The sequence below is a fragment of the Zootoca vivipara genome, chromosome 4 (genome assembly GCF_963506605.1).
Source record: "Zootoca vivipara chromosome 4, rZooViv1.1, whole genome shotgun sequence".
NCBI classification, from domain to species: Eukaryota; Metazoa; Chordata; class Lepidosauria; order Squamata; family Lacertidae; genus Zootoca; species Zootoca vivipara.
The window spans coordinates 100,643,067-100,660,657 of record NC_083279.1 but is presented as its reverse complement, the minus strand read 5'-3'; the positions used below and the strand labels follow the sequence as shown (position 1 = coordinate 100,660,657).

Here is a 17,591-nt window from a genome sequence, read left to right as displayed (position 1 = left end):
TGCCAAAGGGAAGAAGAGGCAAGCAATCCATTTCACCTCTGTGGGTCTCCAGCAAGGGCAGGATCCTGTAACGTACTTCAGCAGCAAAATATAATCAAATAGAGGAACTTAGCTACTATCTTGGTGAGCTCCTGGTCTCTCCCCCATAATACGAAGCGTATGACCTCTGTCTCTGGTTTCCATTTTGGGATACATAGTTGGTCTAGGAATTGTTGGCGGAGATAATCATACATTTTACATTTGAGGACCATGTGAGCTGGAGTTTCCACCAGGTGGGCATCACATGGGCAGATGCTGTCTCCTTCTGCCATCTCCACAAACCTATCTACATCCAAAGCCAGCCCTGTTTAGGAAAGCTTTTAATGTTTGATGGATTTCTGTATTTTAGTACAGTGGTACCTCTACTTACAAATAACTCTACTTACGAATGTTTCCACTTACGAACAGAGCTCCGTCCGCCATCTTGGATGCGGTTTAGATAGGATTTTTTCTACTTACGAATTTTTAGATAGGGTTGCTTCGACTTACGAATTTTTTCTCTCAATGCATTCCTATGGGATTCGACTTACAATTTTTTTCGACTTACAAATGTGTGTTCGGGAAGGCATTAAATTCGTAAGTAGAGGTACCACTGTATTTTGTTGGAAGCCGCCCAGCGTGGCTGGGGGAACCCGGCCAGATGGGCGGGGTATAAATAATAAATTATTATAATATCATTATTATCATTACCCCAGAGGAGGCTAGAAGGATTAGAATTGAACCTAGCCAGCAAGGAAGCCCTTCTTTCTTGCGGGTTAAACAAAAATGGTAGATAATTGAGGTTAAATTCCTGTGCCCAAGAGAGTCAAAAATAAAGAGGAGAACATGTTGGGGATTGGGAAAACCACAGCACCCAGGAGATCGTCTGAAAGCCCAAGTTGCCATATCTTTGTGCAAAACAGTTGTAGCCCTGGGGAAGGGAAGGAGTCTGACAGAACTTCGCTAAGTAAAGTGTCTTTGTCTGCTGAAAAGCAAATGTTTAGGCAGCATGAAAGAAAACTTGTGCAGGCAACTGTCTCTAGCTTATGTTGGCCTCCCTCAAGACATAAGGCTGCATAAGGTACACAGCGTGGGACAGCAAAAATCTATATATATATATAAATGTAAAATGGGCATGTGGGATTGAATCCACTTTTCTCCGGAACCGCTTGACCGATTGCGCTCAAATTTTGACACGTCTAATGCACATGTCTGAAGGTTCCTAAAAAGTTTGCTAACACAGATGTCACACCTGCGCCAGGTAAAACCCCCAAAACAAAATCTTCCAGAACACACAACTCACCCCAAAGTGCATGCTGGGAAAAAGAAGCCAGAAGCAGTGTCTCAGAGGGTGGGGTAAGAGCGTGACCTCACCCCCTGACACGCTGAAACCCCCACAACTCCACAAACGGCAACGGCAGGAGACAGCCCTACTTACCAACGCACCCACCCCACAATACAACACCCCCCCAGCCGCCACCACCTCAAACAGAAACTCCCGTTTCCCCCAAACAACCCCACAAGGCAGGCCACACCCCATGGCCACCTCTGCCGACTCCAACCCAGCCCATACACCGCCAAACTCCCACAGCCCACCTCCACCGCCGTCTCGACAAAAAAATACCTAACCTTCCCTGAAAACCCCCCCACAACACACCTCCACTGACGCCGCAACAAAAACACACCTCGCCCCCGCTGAAACAACCCCGCAAGGCAGCCCAGGCCCCATGGTCCCCGCTACCGCCGCCCCCAATGACACCACGAGCCGAACCTCGTCCTCACAACAAAAAACCACAACAACAAACCTGTGAGGGAAACCAAACTCCACTAAAACCGCAGACACCCCACAGAGCAGGGCAGGCCCTCCCGTTGCAACCACCGCCAAGAACCCCAAAACAAAACGTACCCCACCACCACTAAAAAATCCAATGACATCATCAAAGGTACGCCACACCCCCAAACACCACCTTCAACACACAAAAAATCCCAGACCCCACACCCACCGTCAAGGAAAGACAAAAACAACAACATAATAAAATACAGGACCCCACTCAAAACACAACTCCACCCACCAACACCCCCCCAACCCAATCGACTCCACATAGGGATACCAACCTAAAACACAACCTCACATAACCAACTTACAGAAAAACCTCCAACCATCCACACTTACCCCACTAATCAAAAACCACACAACACATAAACAGCAACCACATTCAAACCCACTACCACCTCCATGTAACACTAATTCACTTTAAAAAACCCACCCAATAGAAAATAACAACATATCCAACTCCCACAACAACCAGCACTAAACCCAAAAACAGGGGGGGGGGACCACCAATCACAGCACAACAACACCCATCAATAAAAACCCCACAAACAATTCCACTGCAAAGAATATTATTCACCTAAAACAAAACCTCACAAAACCAAAAAAACCCAACCTCCAGACAACCACACTTACACCACAAACCAAACACCCCACCACACACACCCAACAACCACATTCAAACCCCTTACCACCTCCAAGTAACACCGAGTCAAAAACAAACAACACCTAAACAAAATCACAAGACTAACCTCTATGCCTTACACAAAATATACTATACAAAAATATCCCTCATTCAGTTTATAAAAAATTTGAACAGGCTGGAGGGAATCACAGGGATGAACCGAGCGGTGGGGGGGGGGCAGGATAGTTCATGGGTCGGGACACGGTGGGAACACTCACACGGATGACACGGAGGTGGGGGGGGAAAGGGGATGGGATACGTCACGGAATGGACAGGGTGGGGGGAATCACAGGGATGACCTACAGCAACGCGTGGCTGGGCCAGCTAGTCATAAATAGAAAGGCTGCCTGCACTTGTTCCACTGACTGGGTAAACCCTGACATCCAGATTGGAATTCCATACAGCAGTTGAGCCCTGTCTTTGGCATTATAAACCTTAAGGGCAGAAGAGATGTGTTAGTTACCTCTTGTTACAAAGAAGTGCATTATGGCCTACATAGACGGCTTGCTGGCGTTTATCGCCACTGCGCAGTGCGAGGACCACCGGAGCCTGTGATGGAAAGTGATCCACAAATAGTTGAATTCGGATACCTCCTGGATGTGTTTCCCACCAAAAACCCAACTATGGCTCTTATGAGAGTTCCCATCCCAAAATACTTAACTGGCAGGGGAGACACCTTGATCATTTATTATTCCAAAAATGAAACCTTCATCGGGTTGTAAATATTAAGATTATACCAGCAAGAATGAGACTTTCAGGGGGGGGGGAATTGATTTCATTCATATTCACCCAGTTCAAAACCAAAGGAAAATGACCAAATGGAGAGAGAAAAAACTCCTTCCTCCTTACCCAGTGGCCTCACTCTGGTGTCCAGCGGAGGCCTCTCTGTCTCACAGGAATCCAGGTCCACTTCTGCAATCTCATCCTTTTCCTGAAAGAGCAACAAGTATTAAAAACAGAGAAGGACAAGAAGGATTTTAAAATGAATGTCAAGGCCAACTGCTTTAAGGGTGTTAGATCTCATTCTACGGATGCCTTCCCAGAAAAAGGGTGGGCCATCAAGAGAGCATTATGGGATGTTCTCCATCCTGTTTGGAGTCCCTTGGGAGTATCCAGAGGAAAGTCTCTCTCACCTGCTTTCTCTCCTCTGCCTGACTCAGGAGGAAACCTTCGGCCAGGGCCACCGCCTGGGAACTGGTCTCCGCTCTGCATTCCCTCACCCAGCTCTCCATCTCTGGGGGAAGAACAGCCAGGAACTGCTCCAAGATCACCAGGTCCAGCATCTCAGCTTTCGTGTGCCTTTCTGGCTTCAGCCACTTACAGTCAAGGTGGTAGAGTCGGCTGCAAACCTCTCGGGGTCCTTTGGCCTCCTTGCAGCAGAACCGCCTCAACTGCTGACTCTGCACCTCTGAGTGGAGGGTGTCCTCCTTATACAGGATCTTCTGCACTGGGTTTTCCCAGAATCCCCCACTGCTCCCAGTTTGGATGGCATGGCCTCTTCCTGTTTCAGGGCCAGCTGAGTCTCGGTCATCCATCTCTGCTCTCAGGAAGCCTCAAAGAGATCGGAAGGAACCCCTTGGTCTTCTGCCGAGTTCTGTCTCTGCTAATGAGAGGCACTAGCAAGTCCTACAAAGCAAATACATTGTTCTGCTATAAAGTTTATACACCCTCTTCTTTCTCTCTCTCCACTGAGTACCCAAGAATCCTTCAAAATTCCTTTGTCAATAAATACAGTATGGGGAAAAACATTTTAGGGTTTTTTTGGCAGCAATCTCAAAATTGTTAGGAACCAGACAGGCAGGCAGAAGAGGCTATCAGCACCAACAATAGTAATATAAAAAGTCAGAGGGAAAATGATAACCCACCAACTTTCTCAAAGTTGCAGTGAGAACATCCATGGCTGGAGATGTTTTCTGATGTTATGGTATGCCTTGACTGCCAGGAATTTGCCTGGGCCAAGGAAACGAGTTTTGTGAAGGGCAGAGCAGCATAAAAGAAACAGGGAGTTTAAATTTATATTCTGCTTTTGAATTTTTGTGCATTTGTTAGACATGCCACTTTTGTGATATGGAAGGAAAGGGGGAAATATAAGAGGAGTCAGTCAGTGAATAAAATTCTCAGGCTCTTTTAAGACCCAGATGTGCTGAGTCCATGTTCTCTGCTTATGATGATGTTTTATTCTCTGAGCTTACATGTGAAACCCATTTCCAGATTGTTTTATTTAATGCTGTGATATCTTGCAAACTACCTTTTCAGGTAAGAAAACACGCTGTGTCTGCTACTCACCAAGCAGCTGGTCCTGCTAAATCTGCCTGGTCAAATCCTATGTCAATCCCAATGGCACAGGCACTAAAAGCAATGGAGAGTGATTGGGACACGAAAGGCAGGAGGCTGATCATCCTTGCACTTTTCGCTGCAGGACTTCCCATGCCTTTGTCTAGGCCTCAAGTAAAATGGCAAAAAGGTAGGTGGAAAGAGTGCAGAAAACCACCGCCTGGAACTCCATGCCCAAGGGAGTAAAGCCAATTTCTTTGGTATTTGGGCTGATGGCTCAACCGATAGGTCGACTGGCACCTGAGATTGCTAGATTGCCAGATTGCTCCTGCCTTCCAGTCAATACATGAAGCCAGAACTGATTGACAAGGGAATCATTTGTATCTTGTGAAAGATGGATGCTCCCCACCCCCACACTCCCCTGCTTCCATCTCCTTTTCTTCCACTTGGACTCTCCTCCGCTTTCAAGACAGACTCCTGGGGTGGGGTCCCTGTTTCTTTGCTCTGAGGGCCAGGTATGCATCTGGCCAACCCCCTGAGGGCCAAGTGAATGGGGCCAAAGACATCTCCCTTGAAATTTAGGCGGGCAATTTATTATTATTATTATTATTATTATTATTATTATTATTATTATTCTGTTAGATAGCTTAACACGCACACAGCCATGGATGCCAAGGTTCCTGGAGGCTCAGTGAGTAGCAGCGCCCATTTCCGGCTCAGCTGGTTTTCCAGCAACAATCCCTTCGGGACAGAGAGGATGTGGTCCTGGGATGCCATGCTCTGGGTGCGAGGGGATTGCTGCAGTGGCCTCTGTCTGGAGCTGCCCTTGGAGACGAATGGGAAACTGGTCTGCAATGCAGCAGCCAGACTATGGGCTGGGATCCCTCTCTTTATTCCTGGCTTTTCTCTCCCACCTTTCCTCCCTCCCTCCTCCACGTGGGTACTTTAATGGGAGGGGGGCTAGTCCCCCTCCTCGTCCACCTTTGGAAAACCATTTGCACATGTTTCCTCTGTTAGTTTCTCTGTTCAAGAAAATTGGAGATATGAAAGGAACATTTCGTACAAAGATTACCATAATCAAGGACAAAAGTGGTAAGGACCTAACAGAAGCAGAAGACATCAAGAAGAGGTGGCAAGAATACACAGAGGAATTATACCAGAAAGATATGGAGGTCTCGTACACCCCAGGTAGTGTGGTTGCTGACCTTGAGCCAGACATCTTGGAGAGTGAAGTCAAATGGGCCTTAGAAAGCACTGCTAATAACAAGGCCAGTGGAAGTGATGATATTCCAGCTGAACTATTTAAAATTTTAAAAGATGATGCTGTTAAGGTGCTACACCCAATATGCCAGCAAGTTTGGAAAACTCAGCAATGGCCAGAGGATTGGAGAAGATCAGTCTACATCCCAATTCCAAAGAAGGGCAGTGCCAAAGAATGCTCCAACTACCGCACAATTGCGCTCATTTCACACGCTAGCAAGGTTATGCTTAAAATTCTACAAGGCAGGCTTAGGCAGTATGTGGACCGAGAACTCCCAGAAGTGCAAGCTGGATTTCGAAGGGGCAGAGGAACCAGAGACCAAATAGCAAACATGCGCTGGATTATGGAGAAAGCTAGAGAGTTCCAGAAAGACTTCTACTTCTGCTTCATCGACTATGCAAAAGCCTTTGGTTCAAAATTGGGAAAGGAGTACGACACGGTTGTATCTTGTCTCCCTGCTTATTTAACTTATATGCAGAATTCATCATGCGAAAGGCTGGACTAGATGAATCCCAAGACGGAATTAAGATTGCCGGAAGAAATATCAACAACCTCAGATATGCAGATGACACAACCTTGATGGCAGAAAGTGCAAGCTGGATTTCGAAAGGGCAGAGGAACCAGAGACCAAATAGCAAACATGCGCTGGATTATGGAGAAAGCTAGAGAGTTCCAGAAAAACGTCTACTTCTGCTTCATTGACTATGCAAAAGCCTTTGACTGTGTTGACCACAGCAAACTATGGCAAGTTCTTAAAGAAATGGGAGTGCCTGATCACCTCATCTGTCTCCTGAGAAATCTCTATGTGGGACAAGAAGCTACAGTTAGAACTGGATATGGAACAACTGATTGGTTCAAAATTGGGAAAGGAGTACGACAAGGTTGTATATTGTCTCCCTGCTTATTTAACTTATATGCAGAATTCATCATGCGAAAGGCTGGACTAGATGAATCCCAAGCCGGAATTAAGATTGCCGGAAGAAATATCAACAACCTCAGATATGCAGATGACACAACCTTGATGGCAGAAAGCGAGGAGGAATTAAAGAACCTTTTAATGAGGGTGAAAGAGGAGAGCGCAAAATATGGTCTGAAGCTCAACATCAAAAAAACCAAGATCATGGCCACTGGTCCCATCACCTCCTGGCAAATAGAAGGGGAAGAAATGGAGGCAGTGAGAGATTTTACTTTCTTGGGCTCCTTGATCACTGCAGATGGTGACAGCAGTCACGAAATTAAAAGACGCCTGCTTCTTGGGAGAAAAGCAATGACAAACCTAGACAGCATCTTAAAAAGCAGAGACATCACCTTGCCTACAAAGGTCCGTATAGTTAAAGCTATGGTTTTCCCAGTAGTGATGTATGGAAGTGAGAGCTGGACCATAAAGAAGGCTGATCGCCGAAGAATTGATGCTTTTGAATTATGGTGCTGGAGGAGACTCTTGAGAGTCCCATGGACTGCAAGAAGATCAAACCTATCAATTCTTAAGGAAATCAGCCCTGAGTGCTCCCTGGAAGGACAGATTGTGAAGCTGAGGCTCCAATACTTTGGCCACCTCATGAGAAGAGAAGACTCCCTGGAAAAGACCCTGATGTTGGGAAAGATTGAGGGCACTAGGAGAAGGGGACGACAGAGGACAAGATGGTTGGACAGTGTTCTCGAAGCTACGAACATGAGTTTGACCAAATTGCGGGAGGCAGTGCAAGACAGGAGTGCCTGGCGTGCTATGGTCCATGGGGTCACGAAGAGTCGGACACGACTAAACGACTAAACAACAACAACCTCTGTTAGTGCAATGACGCTGAGCGACGTCACACAGAGTTAAAGTCCCAGGGACTCCTTTGTTTGAAGAAGGGAGATTTCGTGGGAGTTTGGGATCCTCTGATCTCCAGGAAGGAGAGCCTTGCAGACCTGCCCCCCCCCCGCAGGACCCTCTCCTCCCTGACTTAGGGTCCTGCCCCCCCAGGCACCCTCCCCTGCTGCAGCCCTGGGACCCCCCGTCTCCCCACTGCACCCTTTGGGGGGGGAGAGAGAGGAGACTCACCCGATCATCCCAGGAGGGAGGAGACAGCGATGCAGCCCTTGCAGAAGAGACACCAAAGCAGGAAAGGAGGACTGGGGAGGGAGGGGGGGAGGGAGGGGCCTTGGCTCTGGAGGACCTGGACCCCCCTTGCTTCCTGTCCTCTCTAGGAAGGCAGCTCGCTTCCCTTTAACCCTTGCAAAGCCCTCAGCTCAGCCCACTCTTGCTTGGCAAAACCTCTTATTTTTAATGGATTTAGGGGGGCAACTGTCCCCCTGGCTATGCCAGTGCCCAGATATCCTTTTGGGGGTGAGACGAAGAAGAAGAGTTTGGATTTGATATCCCGCTTTAGCAGCTAACAATCTCCTTTCCTTTCCTCCCCCACAACAAACACTCTGTGAGGTGAGTGGGGCTGAGAGAAGTGTGACTAGCCCAGGGTGGACACGAATCCGGTTCCTTAAGCACTACAACACAGTGGCTTTTGGTGAGGCTCTTGGTTGGACTCTGAACATCTCCCTCCCTTGGGCAGAAACCAGAGGAACATCTTGCAGGGAAAAGGGCTTTGCAGGAGGAAGGAACCTCCTCCTCGAATTCAGGAGTGGAGAGAGAGGAGGGGATCCTGGGGTCATCTAGTCCAACCCCCAGCAATGCAGGAATCTCAGCTCAAGCATCAATGGCAGATGGCCGTCCGATCTCTGCTTAGAAACCTCCAAGGAAGGAGAGTCCTCCACCTCCCAAGGGAGAAATTTCTTCTGCCAAACTGCTCTTAGATGCCCCTCAAGGCAGCGGGTCCTGAGTTCTAGCACTGATGAAACCATTGCACTGGCTACCAAGGAGGAACCAAGCAAAGTTCAAAATAAATAAATCCTATTCTCATCATAAATGAGTAATACTTTCTTATGCACGCTTTTTATGCTAATATACAATAGGATGCCATTCCCCCTTCCAGAAATGCTTAATTGCAAATTCAAGGGACACTGAAGTCCTTGCAGAGATGACAGGACAGCTTTCCAGATTAGTTATCTGGGAGTGAGACAGTGGGCAGAGTGGCATTGGGCTCACTAAAATGCCAACAACTACAGGAATTGCTTTCTTGAGCCTTTTTAGCACTGTAATACCATTTTAATTTTTTTTTTTAAGTTTGATTTTTAAGTCATGGCAGTGTGTGAGCTAATACTCCACATCTGCCAAGCTTTCAGGAGCAGGACTAAGGGCTGAAATGAAGCCCCCCAGATCCCCAAAGGTTGAGGGAAAAGGCTCTATCTCCCTTCCTCCCTTTCAGTATCAGTTATTTCCACCTAAGAAATGGGAAGAAAGCAGCTGCTCATGTTCAGCGCAGGGTTTGTTGGGCTTCAGATTAAAGCTGACAATGGTATGATTTGTCAGGAATAAATATGACCGGCTCTTATCTGTAAGTGAAGTCACATTTGAAACAACACAGAAGCAGTCAAAGGGAATTTCCTAGGAAGTCTGTTATTCAGTCTCACCCGCAATCATGTGTGCTGAACACACAGAAACACAATAGATAATGTGAAATTACTGGGAGTTACAGTCTCCAAATAACACTCAACACATGCAAGCACATTAATGGAATAGGACACATGATTTCTCCACCTCCTTTAAAAAAAATTACTTTATCTTCATGGTACAAAAGATAATTTCAAAGAAAGCAATGGTTACAAGAGTAAACAACCAATAACTTGTCCTGATGGAATTGCAGACTTTCATCCTGGCACATGTTAAAGTCCTGACTGCTGGTGTGGTTCCTGGGTTTCCATCCGACAGGTCTGGACTGCAACCATCTGGCAGCACGGATACACACCAGGTCTGACTTCAGTTTGTGGTTGCATCCTTCATTTCAGAGGGCATTTCTTTCAAAGACATTTGTAGAGTACAGTCTCATATTTTACACCATTATTTCAGCTTCGAGGTCGTACATGATTCTCTTAGTCTTTTGGCACACACTTTATTAACAGGAGGTTACAGGACTGTGACAGGGCACACACACACACACACACACACACACCCGGGTCTGTTTACATCAGCAGGAAGCAAGGAACCTCATCCTAGAATTCAGGAGTGAAGTTCAAAATAAATAAATCATATTCTCATCATAAATGAGTAATACTTTATTATATATTTTTTCCATTTTTTTTTATTCTTTTTAACAACAAAAATACAAAAAAATAAAAACAAAAACACACAAATATAAATTGCACAAACTTTGACAGTTCTTAACATTTGTTCTAATCATTGTGCTGTGACTTCCTCAACTCCTTATCTTCTCCTGTCTTCCACTGCCTCCCGCAGTTTCCTCAGACTCATGTTCGTAGCTTCGAGAACACATTATATTTTATAAGAGCGAAGCACAGATCTAAAGACTTCAGGTGCTTTGTCATCTACAAACGTACTAGCAAGGAACCAAATTTGGATATTTTGCAAAAGAAATTATTACAAAAAGAAACATATTGGATACACAGGTTTGCATCCCTGACACCTATAGGCCTTAACACGAATATGGATTTTAGTCCCTTCTTGTCAAGACATATTTTCATTATTTCCAAGAACGTTAAATATAAGGTCACAAACATCATTTTCTTTAAGAGGTTTGCTTGGATTTATGTTTCAGATCAGGAGCGCTTACAGTGTTTTACTGTGATTATAAACAAGGATAGTTCCTTTTCACTTTACAATCATATTCAGTACTATTATTCCTCTACAATTCTCTCTATGTTAAGAGCATTTTAGAACCAGCATTATGTAAGTTTGTTGTATTTTACTATTGCAATTGTCTTTTGACACACCCTAAGACTATTAATTGTTCTTAGCCCTTTAAGAAATGGAGCTCCATTTGGCATATAAGCCAAGAATCAGAAACCCCCTTTAGCAGTCTGAATAATGGAGACATAAAATCACAACCAGGAGAGCTTTTGCAGCCCTGTATTTAAACTTTTCAAAGAGCAATGATATTTCTCAGCCCTTTAACATTAACATTTTCCTTCTGAGGAAACAGATATTTTCCAGTGAAACGAGTCACTTAGCCGGCACCTCGTCAATGTTTATTTTATTTAGAGGTTATTTTGGGATACTTATTTCTTTTCTATACCAAGTTTCTTTTGCAATATTTAAATCTATTATTTGTCTTTGAGGAATTATTAGTTGAGTTTTTTCACCTCACCTATATCTCGTTTCAGGGAGTAATCACAGCACAGTTTTGTTTTTACGCTGGTTATACCCTTCTGTGATTGTCTTTTTTGCCTTTCCCCGTTTGGTGTCGTCTGCAAATGTGATGAGCATCCCCTCAGTTCCTTCATCCAATTTAAAAAGACATTGAAAAACAATGGGCCCAGGACAGAACCCTGCAGCACCCCTCTTGTCACTTTCCCCCAACATGATGAAGAACCATGAAGGAGTCCTCTTTGGGTTCGGTCAGTCAAATCCACCTAACATTTACCTCATTCAGCCAACATTTCACCAGCTTCTTCACATTTTACACAGCTTCATATATTTTACAGGGGGAGCAAAGACCCCTCGGCCTCTCAAGATGGTTACAACATAAAAGTACAATATAAAAACACAAAAGACACATCTGTAACCCCCCCCTCCCAACCACATTTTAAAAGTGTATTAGATGTGAAAGAGCCAAAGGCCTGTTTAAAAAGGTGTGTTTTTGCGTAGCTCCTAAAGCTACATAATTAAGGGTTTCCCTCTCATATGAATTTATTGATGGGTACTGAGATGGGAGCTCTGACTGAAGCTTTCCCCACATTCCACACACTGATAGGGTTTCTCCCCTGTATGAATTCTCTGATGGGAAGTGGGGGAGGAGCCTGTACTGAAGCTCTTTCCACATTCAATGCACTGTTAGGGTTTCTCCCCTCTATGAATTCTTTGATGGGAAGTGAGATGGCCACTCCGACTAAAGCTCTTTCCACATTCCCCACATTTATAGGGTTTCTCCCCTGTATGAATTCTTTGGTGGGAAGTGAGACTGCATTTGTGATTGAAGCTCTTTCCACATTCCATGCACTGATAGGGTTTCTCTGCTGTATGAATTCTCTGATGGGAAGTGAGATGGGAACCCTGACTGAAGCTCTTTCCACATTCAAAGCACTGATAGGGTTTCTCCCCTGTATGAATTCTCTGATGGGAAGTGAGTTGGCCACTCTGACTAAAGCTCTTTCCACATTCCATGCACTGATAGGGTTTCTCCGCTGTATGAATTCTTTGGTGGGAAGTGAGATTGGAGCTCCTACTGAAGCTCTTTCCACATTCCGCACACTGATAGGGTTTCTCCCCTGTATGAATTCTCTGATGGGAAGTGAGTTGGCAACTCTGACTAAAGCTCTTTCCACATTCAAAGCACTGATAGGGTTTCTCCGCTGTATGAATTCTTTGGTGGGAAGTGAGATTGGAGCTCCTACTGAAGCTCTTTCCACATTCAGTGCACTGATAGGGTTTCTCCCCTGTATGAATTCTTTGATGGGAAGTGAGTTGGCCACTCTGACTAAAGCTCTTTCCACATTCCACACACTGATAGGGTTTCTCCCCTTTATGAATTCTTTGATGGGAAGCGAGACTGTGGCTTTGACTGAAGCTCTTTCCACATCCCACACACTGATATGCTTTCTTTCCAATGGGATTTATTTGATGAAAAGTGGAATGGGAACTTTCCCCACATTCAATATATTTATAAGCCTCATCCATTGTGGGGATTTTGTCATGGTCACCCTTGTTCTTAATTTCCAGTCCATCAGTATCTACAATGAAGAGAAATGGATTAGAGCCTCAGGGAGAAATTAATGAAGAATACTTCTTAAGACTGGTAATAGAGGAATACCACAAGTGGCTTAGATGGATGGTTTTACTAAAGGGTTGGGTGCGTTAATTTACGGGGATCAACCTGTGATTCGATAAGCCTGGCTCTTCTCTTGGATGGATTTTGTTTGGCTCCATCATGGCTTCCCCTCCATTTCCAATGTCAGTCTTCTCTTTGGACAGCCAAAGACTGACGGGAGGAAAAAGAAAAACTGAAAACCTGACAGAAGCTACTTCAACTTCCCTAACAACTCTGAAGTCTACAGTGAAAATGGTCTGGGGAGTTCAGACCAGGCTGATCCTTGTTTAATAAGCTGCAACTCAAGGAAGAACATTCGCAGAAAAAAACAGTAATTTACTGTTCAAGGTTTGTTTGGGGGGGTATTCTAGGGGCCGTGTTGAGTTCTGTGAAAACATATGAGGTTTATCACATATAGAGTTTGTAATTTAAAAACAGATATTATGATCCCAGAGGGAGCCTTACCAAGAGAGGCCACGATCCCACGATTCTCCTCCATGACGTCCTTATGCAGAGCTCTCTGGTCAGGATCCAGAAACGCCCACTCCTCATCCGTGAAACGAACAGCAACATCTTCAAAGCACACTGGACCCTAAAAGGAAAAGGTCCTCCTCTGAGACCACACTGTTGTTCTCCACCACTCCTTGAGCTATGACATCTTTCCAGCCCTTGGCCTCTGTTCCCACAAGGCAGCTTCCCCTGACCTGATCTGGTTCCACAGCCGCTGCTTCTCTTCTGTCCCCATTCAAAGATGGATGAAGAGGTCTAGCCAGTATCACTGTGTCAACTGCAAGAGGATAAAGGTAAGGGGGAGGTCCAGAGTGACTGCTTCTCTCACAGGTGAATCAATGCATCTCAAACTGCAGAGAGGCCTTTGAGAAAGTCTCTCCTGCTGAGTGTATTTGGATGTTAGAAAAGAATAGAATAGAATAATATTTTTTTGGCCAAGTACCAACATACTTGGAATTTGTTTTGACTACATTGCAATGTAAACACAATTTAGATGCAAAATAAAAAAATTCCTTCAGACCAACACGGCTACCTACCTGTAACTAGAACAATTTAGATGGAACAATAGTATTAAAAGCTGGGCTAAAGTCCACAAACAAAACTTGCGCAAAGGCCCACAGGGAATCGAGATGTTTCCGGATGTACCATATATTCTGGTGTATAAGGCGACTGGGCGTATACGATGGCCCCCCACTTTTCAAATTAAAATATAGAGTTTGGGACATACTCTATATTTTTTGTACTTGCAGCCGTGACTCTATGGGAAGACAGCGGCTCGTGAGCAGCAGCAACGGCAAAGCTGCTCCTCTCCCTACTCCCCGGCTCACTGTCAAACCTTGCTGTGCCTTGATCTCCCTTTCCTCTGCAATTTCGGGGACTCGCCAAGCGGCACCGGAATCGCATCCGCGGCTCCGCAGAAGGCGCTGCAGACATTTTGGATATGGGCAGCGTGGCACCAGAAATCACTTCTGCGCATGTCCGCAGCTGCACAAAAGCGATTTCTGGTGCTGCGCTGCCCATATCCAACATGTCCGCAGCGCCAGAAATCGCTTCTGTGGAGCTGCGGACACGATTCTGGCGCTGCTCGGCGAGCCCCCACGCCGGTTTAGCACAGCACACGGGGGACTTGCCAAGCGGGCAGCTCGGTTCATGGACCGGCGGGGCAGTACCCAGCATATAAGATGACCCCCGACTTTAGAGAAGATTTGGGGGGGTTAGAAAGTAGTCTTATGCCAAGTAGTGGGGGGGTTAGAAAGTAGTGCAATGCCAAGTTGACCGTACATCTTTTTCCCAGGTCGCCAGCAGAGTGGATATAAATGTTTGCATGCATTTCAGCTGTTAGTTGTGAAAAAATATATCTCCCCTCCTCTGTGCTCTTCACCCCAACGATCTCCCCCAACAAAATATGAAAAGTACCCACAGATGAGTTGGAAAACTAACAGAATGAGACTAAACGGAGAAAAAACTCCTCCCTCCTTACTCAGCTGCCTCTGTCTGGTGTCCAACGGAGGCCTCTCTGCCTCACAGGAATCCAGGTCCATTTCTGCAAAATGATCCTTTCCCTGAAAAAGAAACAAGGATTCAAAACAGAGAACGTGGAGAAGGATTAAAAAACGAATGTCAGGTCCAACAGCTTTAAGGGTGTTAGATCTCATTTAATGAATGCCTTCCCAGGGGGGAAAAAGAGCCATCAGTAGATCATTATGGGATGTTTTCTGTCCTTTTTGGAGCCCCTTGGGAGTATCCAGAGGAAAGTCTCTCTCACCTGCTTTCTCTCCTCTGCCTGACTCAGGAGGAAACCTTCGGCCAGGGCCACCGCCTGGGAACTGGTCTCTGCTCCGCATTCCCTCACCCAGCTCTCCATTTCCGGGGGAAGGACAGCCAGGAACTGCTCCAAGATCACCAGGTCCAGCATCTCATCTTTCGTGTGCCTTTCTGGCTTCAGCCACTGGTGGCAAAAGTGGTAGAGTCGGCTGCAAACCTCTCGGGGTCCTTTGGCCTCCTGACAGCAGAACTGCCTCAACTGCTGGCTCTGCACCTCTGAGCGGAGGGTGTCCTCCTCACCCAGGATCTTCTGCACTGGGTTTTCCCAGAATCCCACACTGTTCCCAGTTTGGATGGCATGGCCTCTTCCTGCTTCAAGGCCAACTGAGTCTTGCTCAGCCATCTGTGGTCTCAGGAAGCCTCTGAGAGATCGGAAGGAACCCTTTGCTCTTCTGCCAAGTTCTTTCCGTCTTAATGAGAAGCTCTAGCAAATTCTACAAAGCAAATACATTGTTCTGTTACAGAATTAGTCTGTCAGTAGAAGAAAAATGGTTCCCTGAGCAAGCAAGGATGTTTCTTGCTAGGAACTAGGAACCAGAGCTAGACACTACAGCACAACCCATGAGCTATCTTTCTGAAAAGAAAGAGGAGGAGGAAGAGGAGAATAAGAAGTAGGGCCAGATGAACTACATCCAAGAGTATTAAAAGAACTGGCAGAGGTGATTTCAGAACCACTGGCAATAATCTTTGAAAATTCCTGGAGAACAGGTGAAGTTCCAGCAGACTGGAGGAGGGCAAATGTTGTCCCTATTTTCAAAAAGGGGAAAAGAGAGGACCCAAACAATTACCGCCCAGTCAGCCTGACATCAATACCAGGAAAGATTCTAGAGCAGATCATTAAGCAAACGGTCTGTGAGCACCTAGAAAGAAACGGTGTGATCACTAAAAGTCAGCATGGGTTTCTGAAAAATAAGTCATGTCAGACTAATCTGATCTCATTTTTTGACAGAATTACAAGCCTGGTAGATGAAGGGAACGCTGTGGATGTAGCCTATCTTGATTTCAGCAAGGCCTTTGACAAGGTGCCCCTTTGACAACGTGTCCAGAGTGGTCAAAGTCCTGGAAACGATGCCTTATGAGGAACGGCTTAGGGAGCTAGGTATGTTTAGCCTGGAGAAGAGAAGGTTAAGGGGTGATATGATAGCCATGTTCAAATATATAAAAGGATGTCATATAGAGGAGGGAGAAAGGTTGTTTTCTGTTGCTCCAGAGAAGCAGACACGGAGCAATGGATTCAAACTACAAGAAAGAAGATTCCACCTAAATATTAGGAAGAACTTCCTGACAGTAAGAGCTGTTCGGCAGTGGAATTTGCTACCAAGGAGTGTGGTGGAGTCTCCTTCTTTGGAGGTCTTTAAGCAGAGGCTTGACAGCCATCTGTCAGGAATGCTTTGATGGTGTTTCCTGCTTGGCAGGGGGTTGGACTGGATGGCCCTTGTGGTCTCTTCCAACTCTATGATTCTATGAAGTAACTCTCTAGCCCTCTAGCAATGCAAAATGTGGAGGCAACTGTAGGGATTTCTGTGAGATTAATCAGCCTGGTTTCTCCTGCCTTCCAGTCAATGCATGAAGTCAGAACTGACTAACAAGGGAGTCATTTGTATATTGTGAAAAATGGATGATTGGCTCTAGTGGGGGTCTTCACTTGGGAGTCCTCAGGATTTACTCCCCCCTCCCCTGCTTCTGACTCATTTTCTTGCACTTGGTCTCTCTGCTGCTATCCAGACAGACTCCTAGGGTGGGTTCCCTTTTTCTTTGCCCTGAGGGCCAGGTATGTATCTGGCCAACCCTCTGAGGGCCAAGTGGATGGGGCCCAAGACATCTCCCTTGAAATTTAGGCAGGTAATTTAGTATTATTATTCTATTAGGTAGCTTAACACGCACACAGCCATTGATGCCAAGGTCCCTGGAGGCTCAGTGAGTAGCAGCGCCCATTTCCGTCTCGGCTGGTTTCCCAGCAACAATCCCTTTGGGACAGAGAGGATGTGGTCCTGGGATGCCATGCTCTGGGTGCGAGGGGATTGCTGCAGTGGCCTCCGTGTGGAGCTGCCCTGGGAGACGAATGGGAAACTGGTCCGCAATGCAGCAGCCAGACTATGGGCTGGGATCCCTCTCTTTATTCCTGGCCTTTCTCTCCCACCTTTCCTCCCTCCCTCCTCCTAGTGGGTATTTTAATTGGGGGGGGGGGCTAGTCCACCTTTGGAAAACCATTTGCACTTGTTTCCTCTGTTGTGCAATGATGCTGAGCGACGTCACACAGAGTTAAAGTCCCAGGGACGCCTTTGTTTGAAGAAGGGAGATTTGGTGGGAGTTTGGGATCCTCTGATTCCC

At 46.0% G+C, this 17,591-nt stretch overlaps 1 protein-coding gene across 7 annotated transcripts in view; it reads right to left on the bottom strand.

Annotated features, from left to right (window-relative positions):
• Positions 1-17,591, bottom strand: part of LOC118085582 (zinc finger protein 883-like) — a 198,628-nt gene that overhangs the window by 145,207 nt on the left and 35,830 nt on the right. For 2 of the 7 annotated variants that reach the window (XM_060274114.1, XM_060274113.1), the window contains exons 2-4: positions 15,202-15,694; positions 14,917-14,998; positions 13,631-13,713 (exon numbers count right to left, since the gene is read on the bottom strand). The exons of 1 other annotated variant lie outside the window; for it this stretch is intronic. In XM_060274114.1, coding sequence (XP_060130097.1) covers positions 13,631-13,713; positions 14,917-14,998; positions 15,202-15,603 — 567 coding nt within the window. In that variant the 5' untranslated portion in view covers positions 15,604-15,694. Of the gene's footprint in view, positions 1-3,383; positions 3,466-3,667; positions 4,161-4,820; positions 4,884-8,113; positions 8,190-9,452; positions 12,850-13,391; positions 13,519-13,630; positions 13,714-14,916; positions 14,999-15,201; positions 15,695-17,591 lie in introns of those variants that run through there. 4 more of the 7 variants (XM_060274112.1, XM_060274119.1, XM_060274111.1 and 1 more) reach the window with 4 other exon arrangements.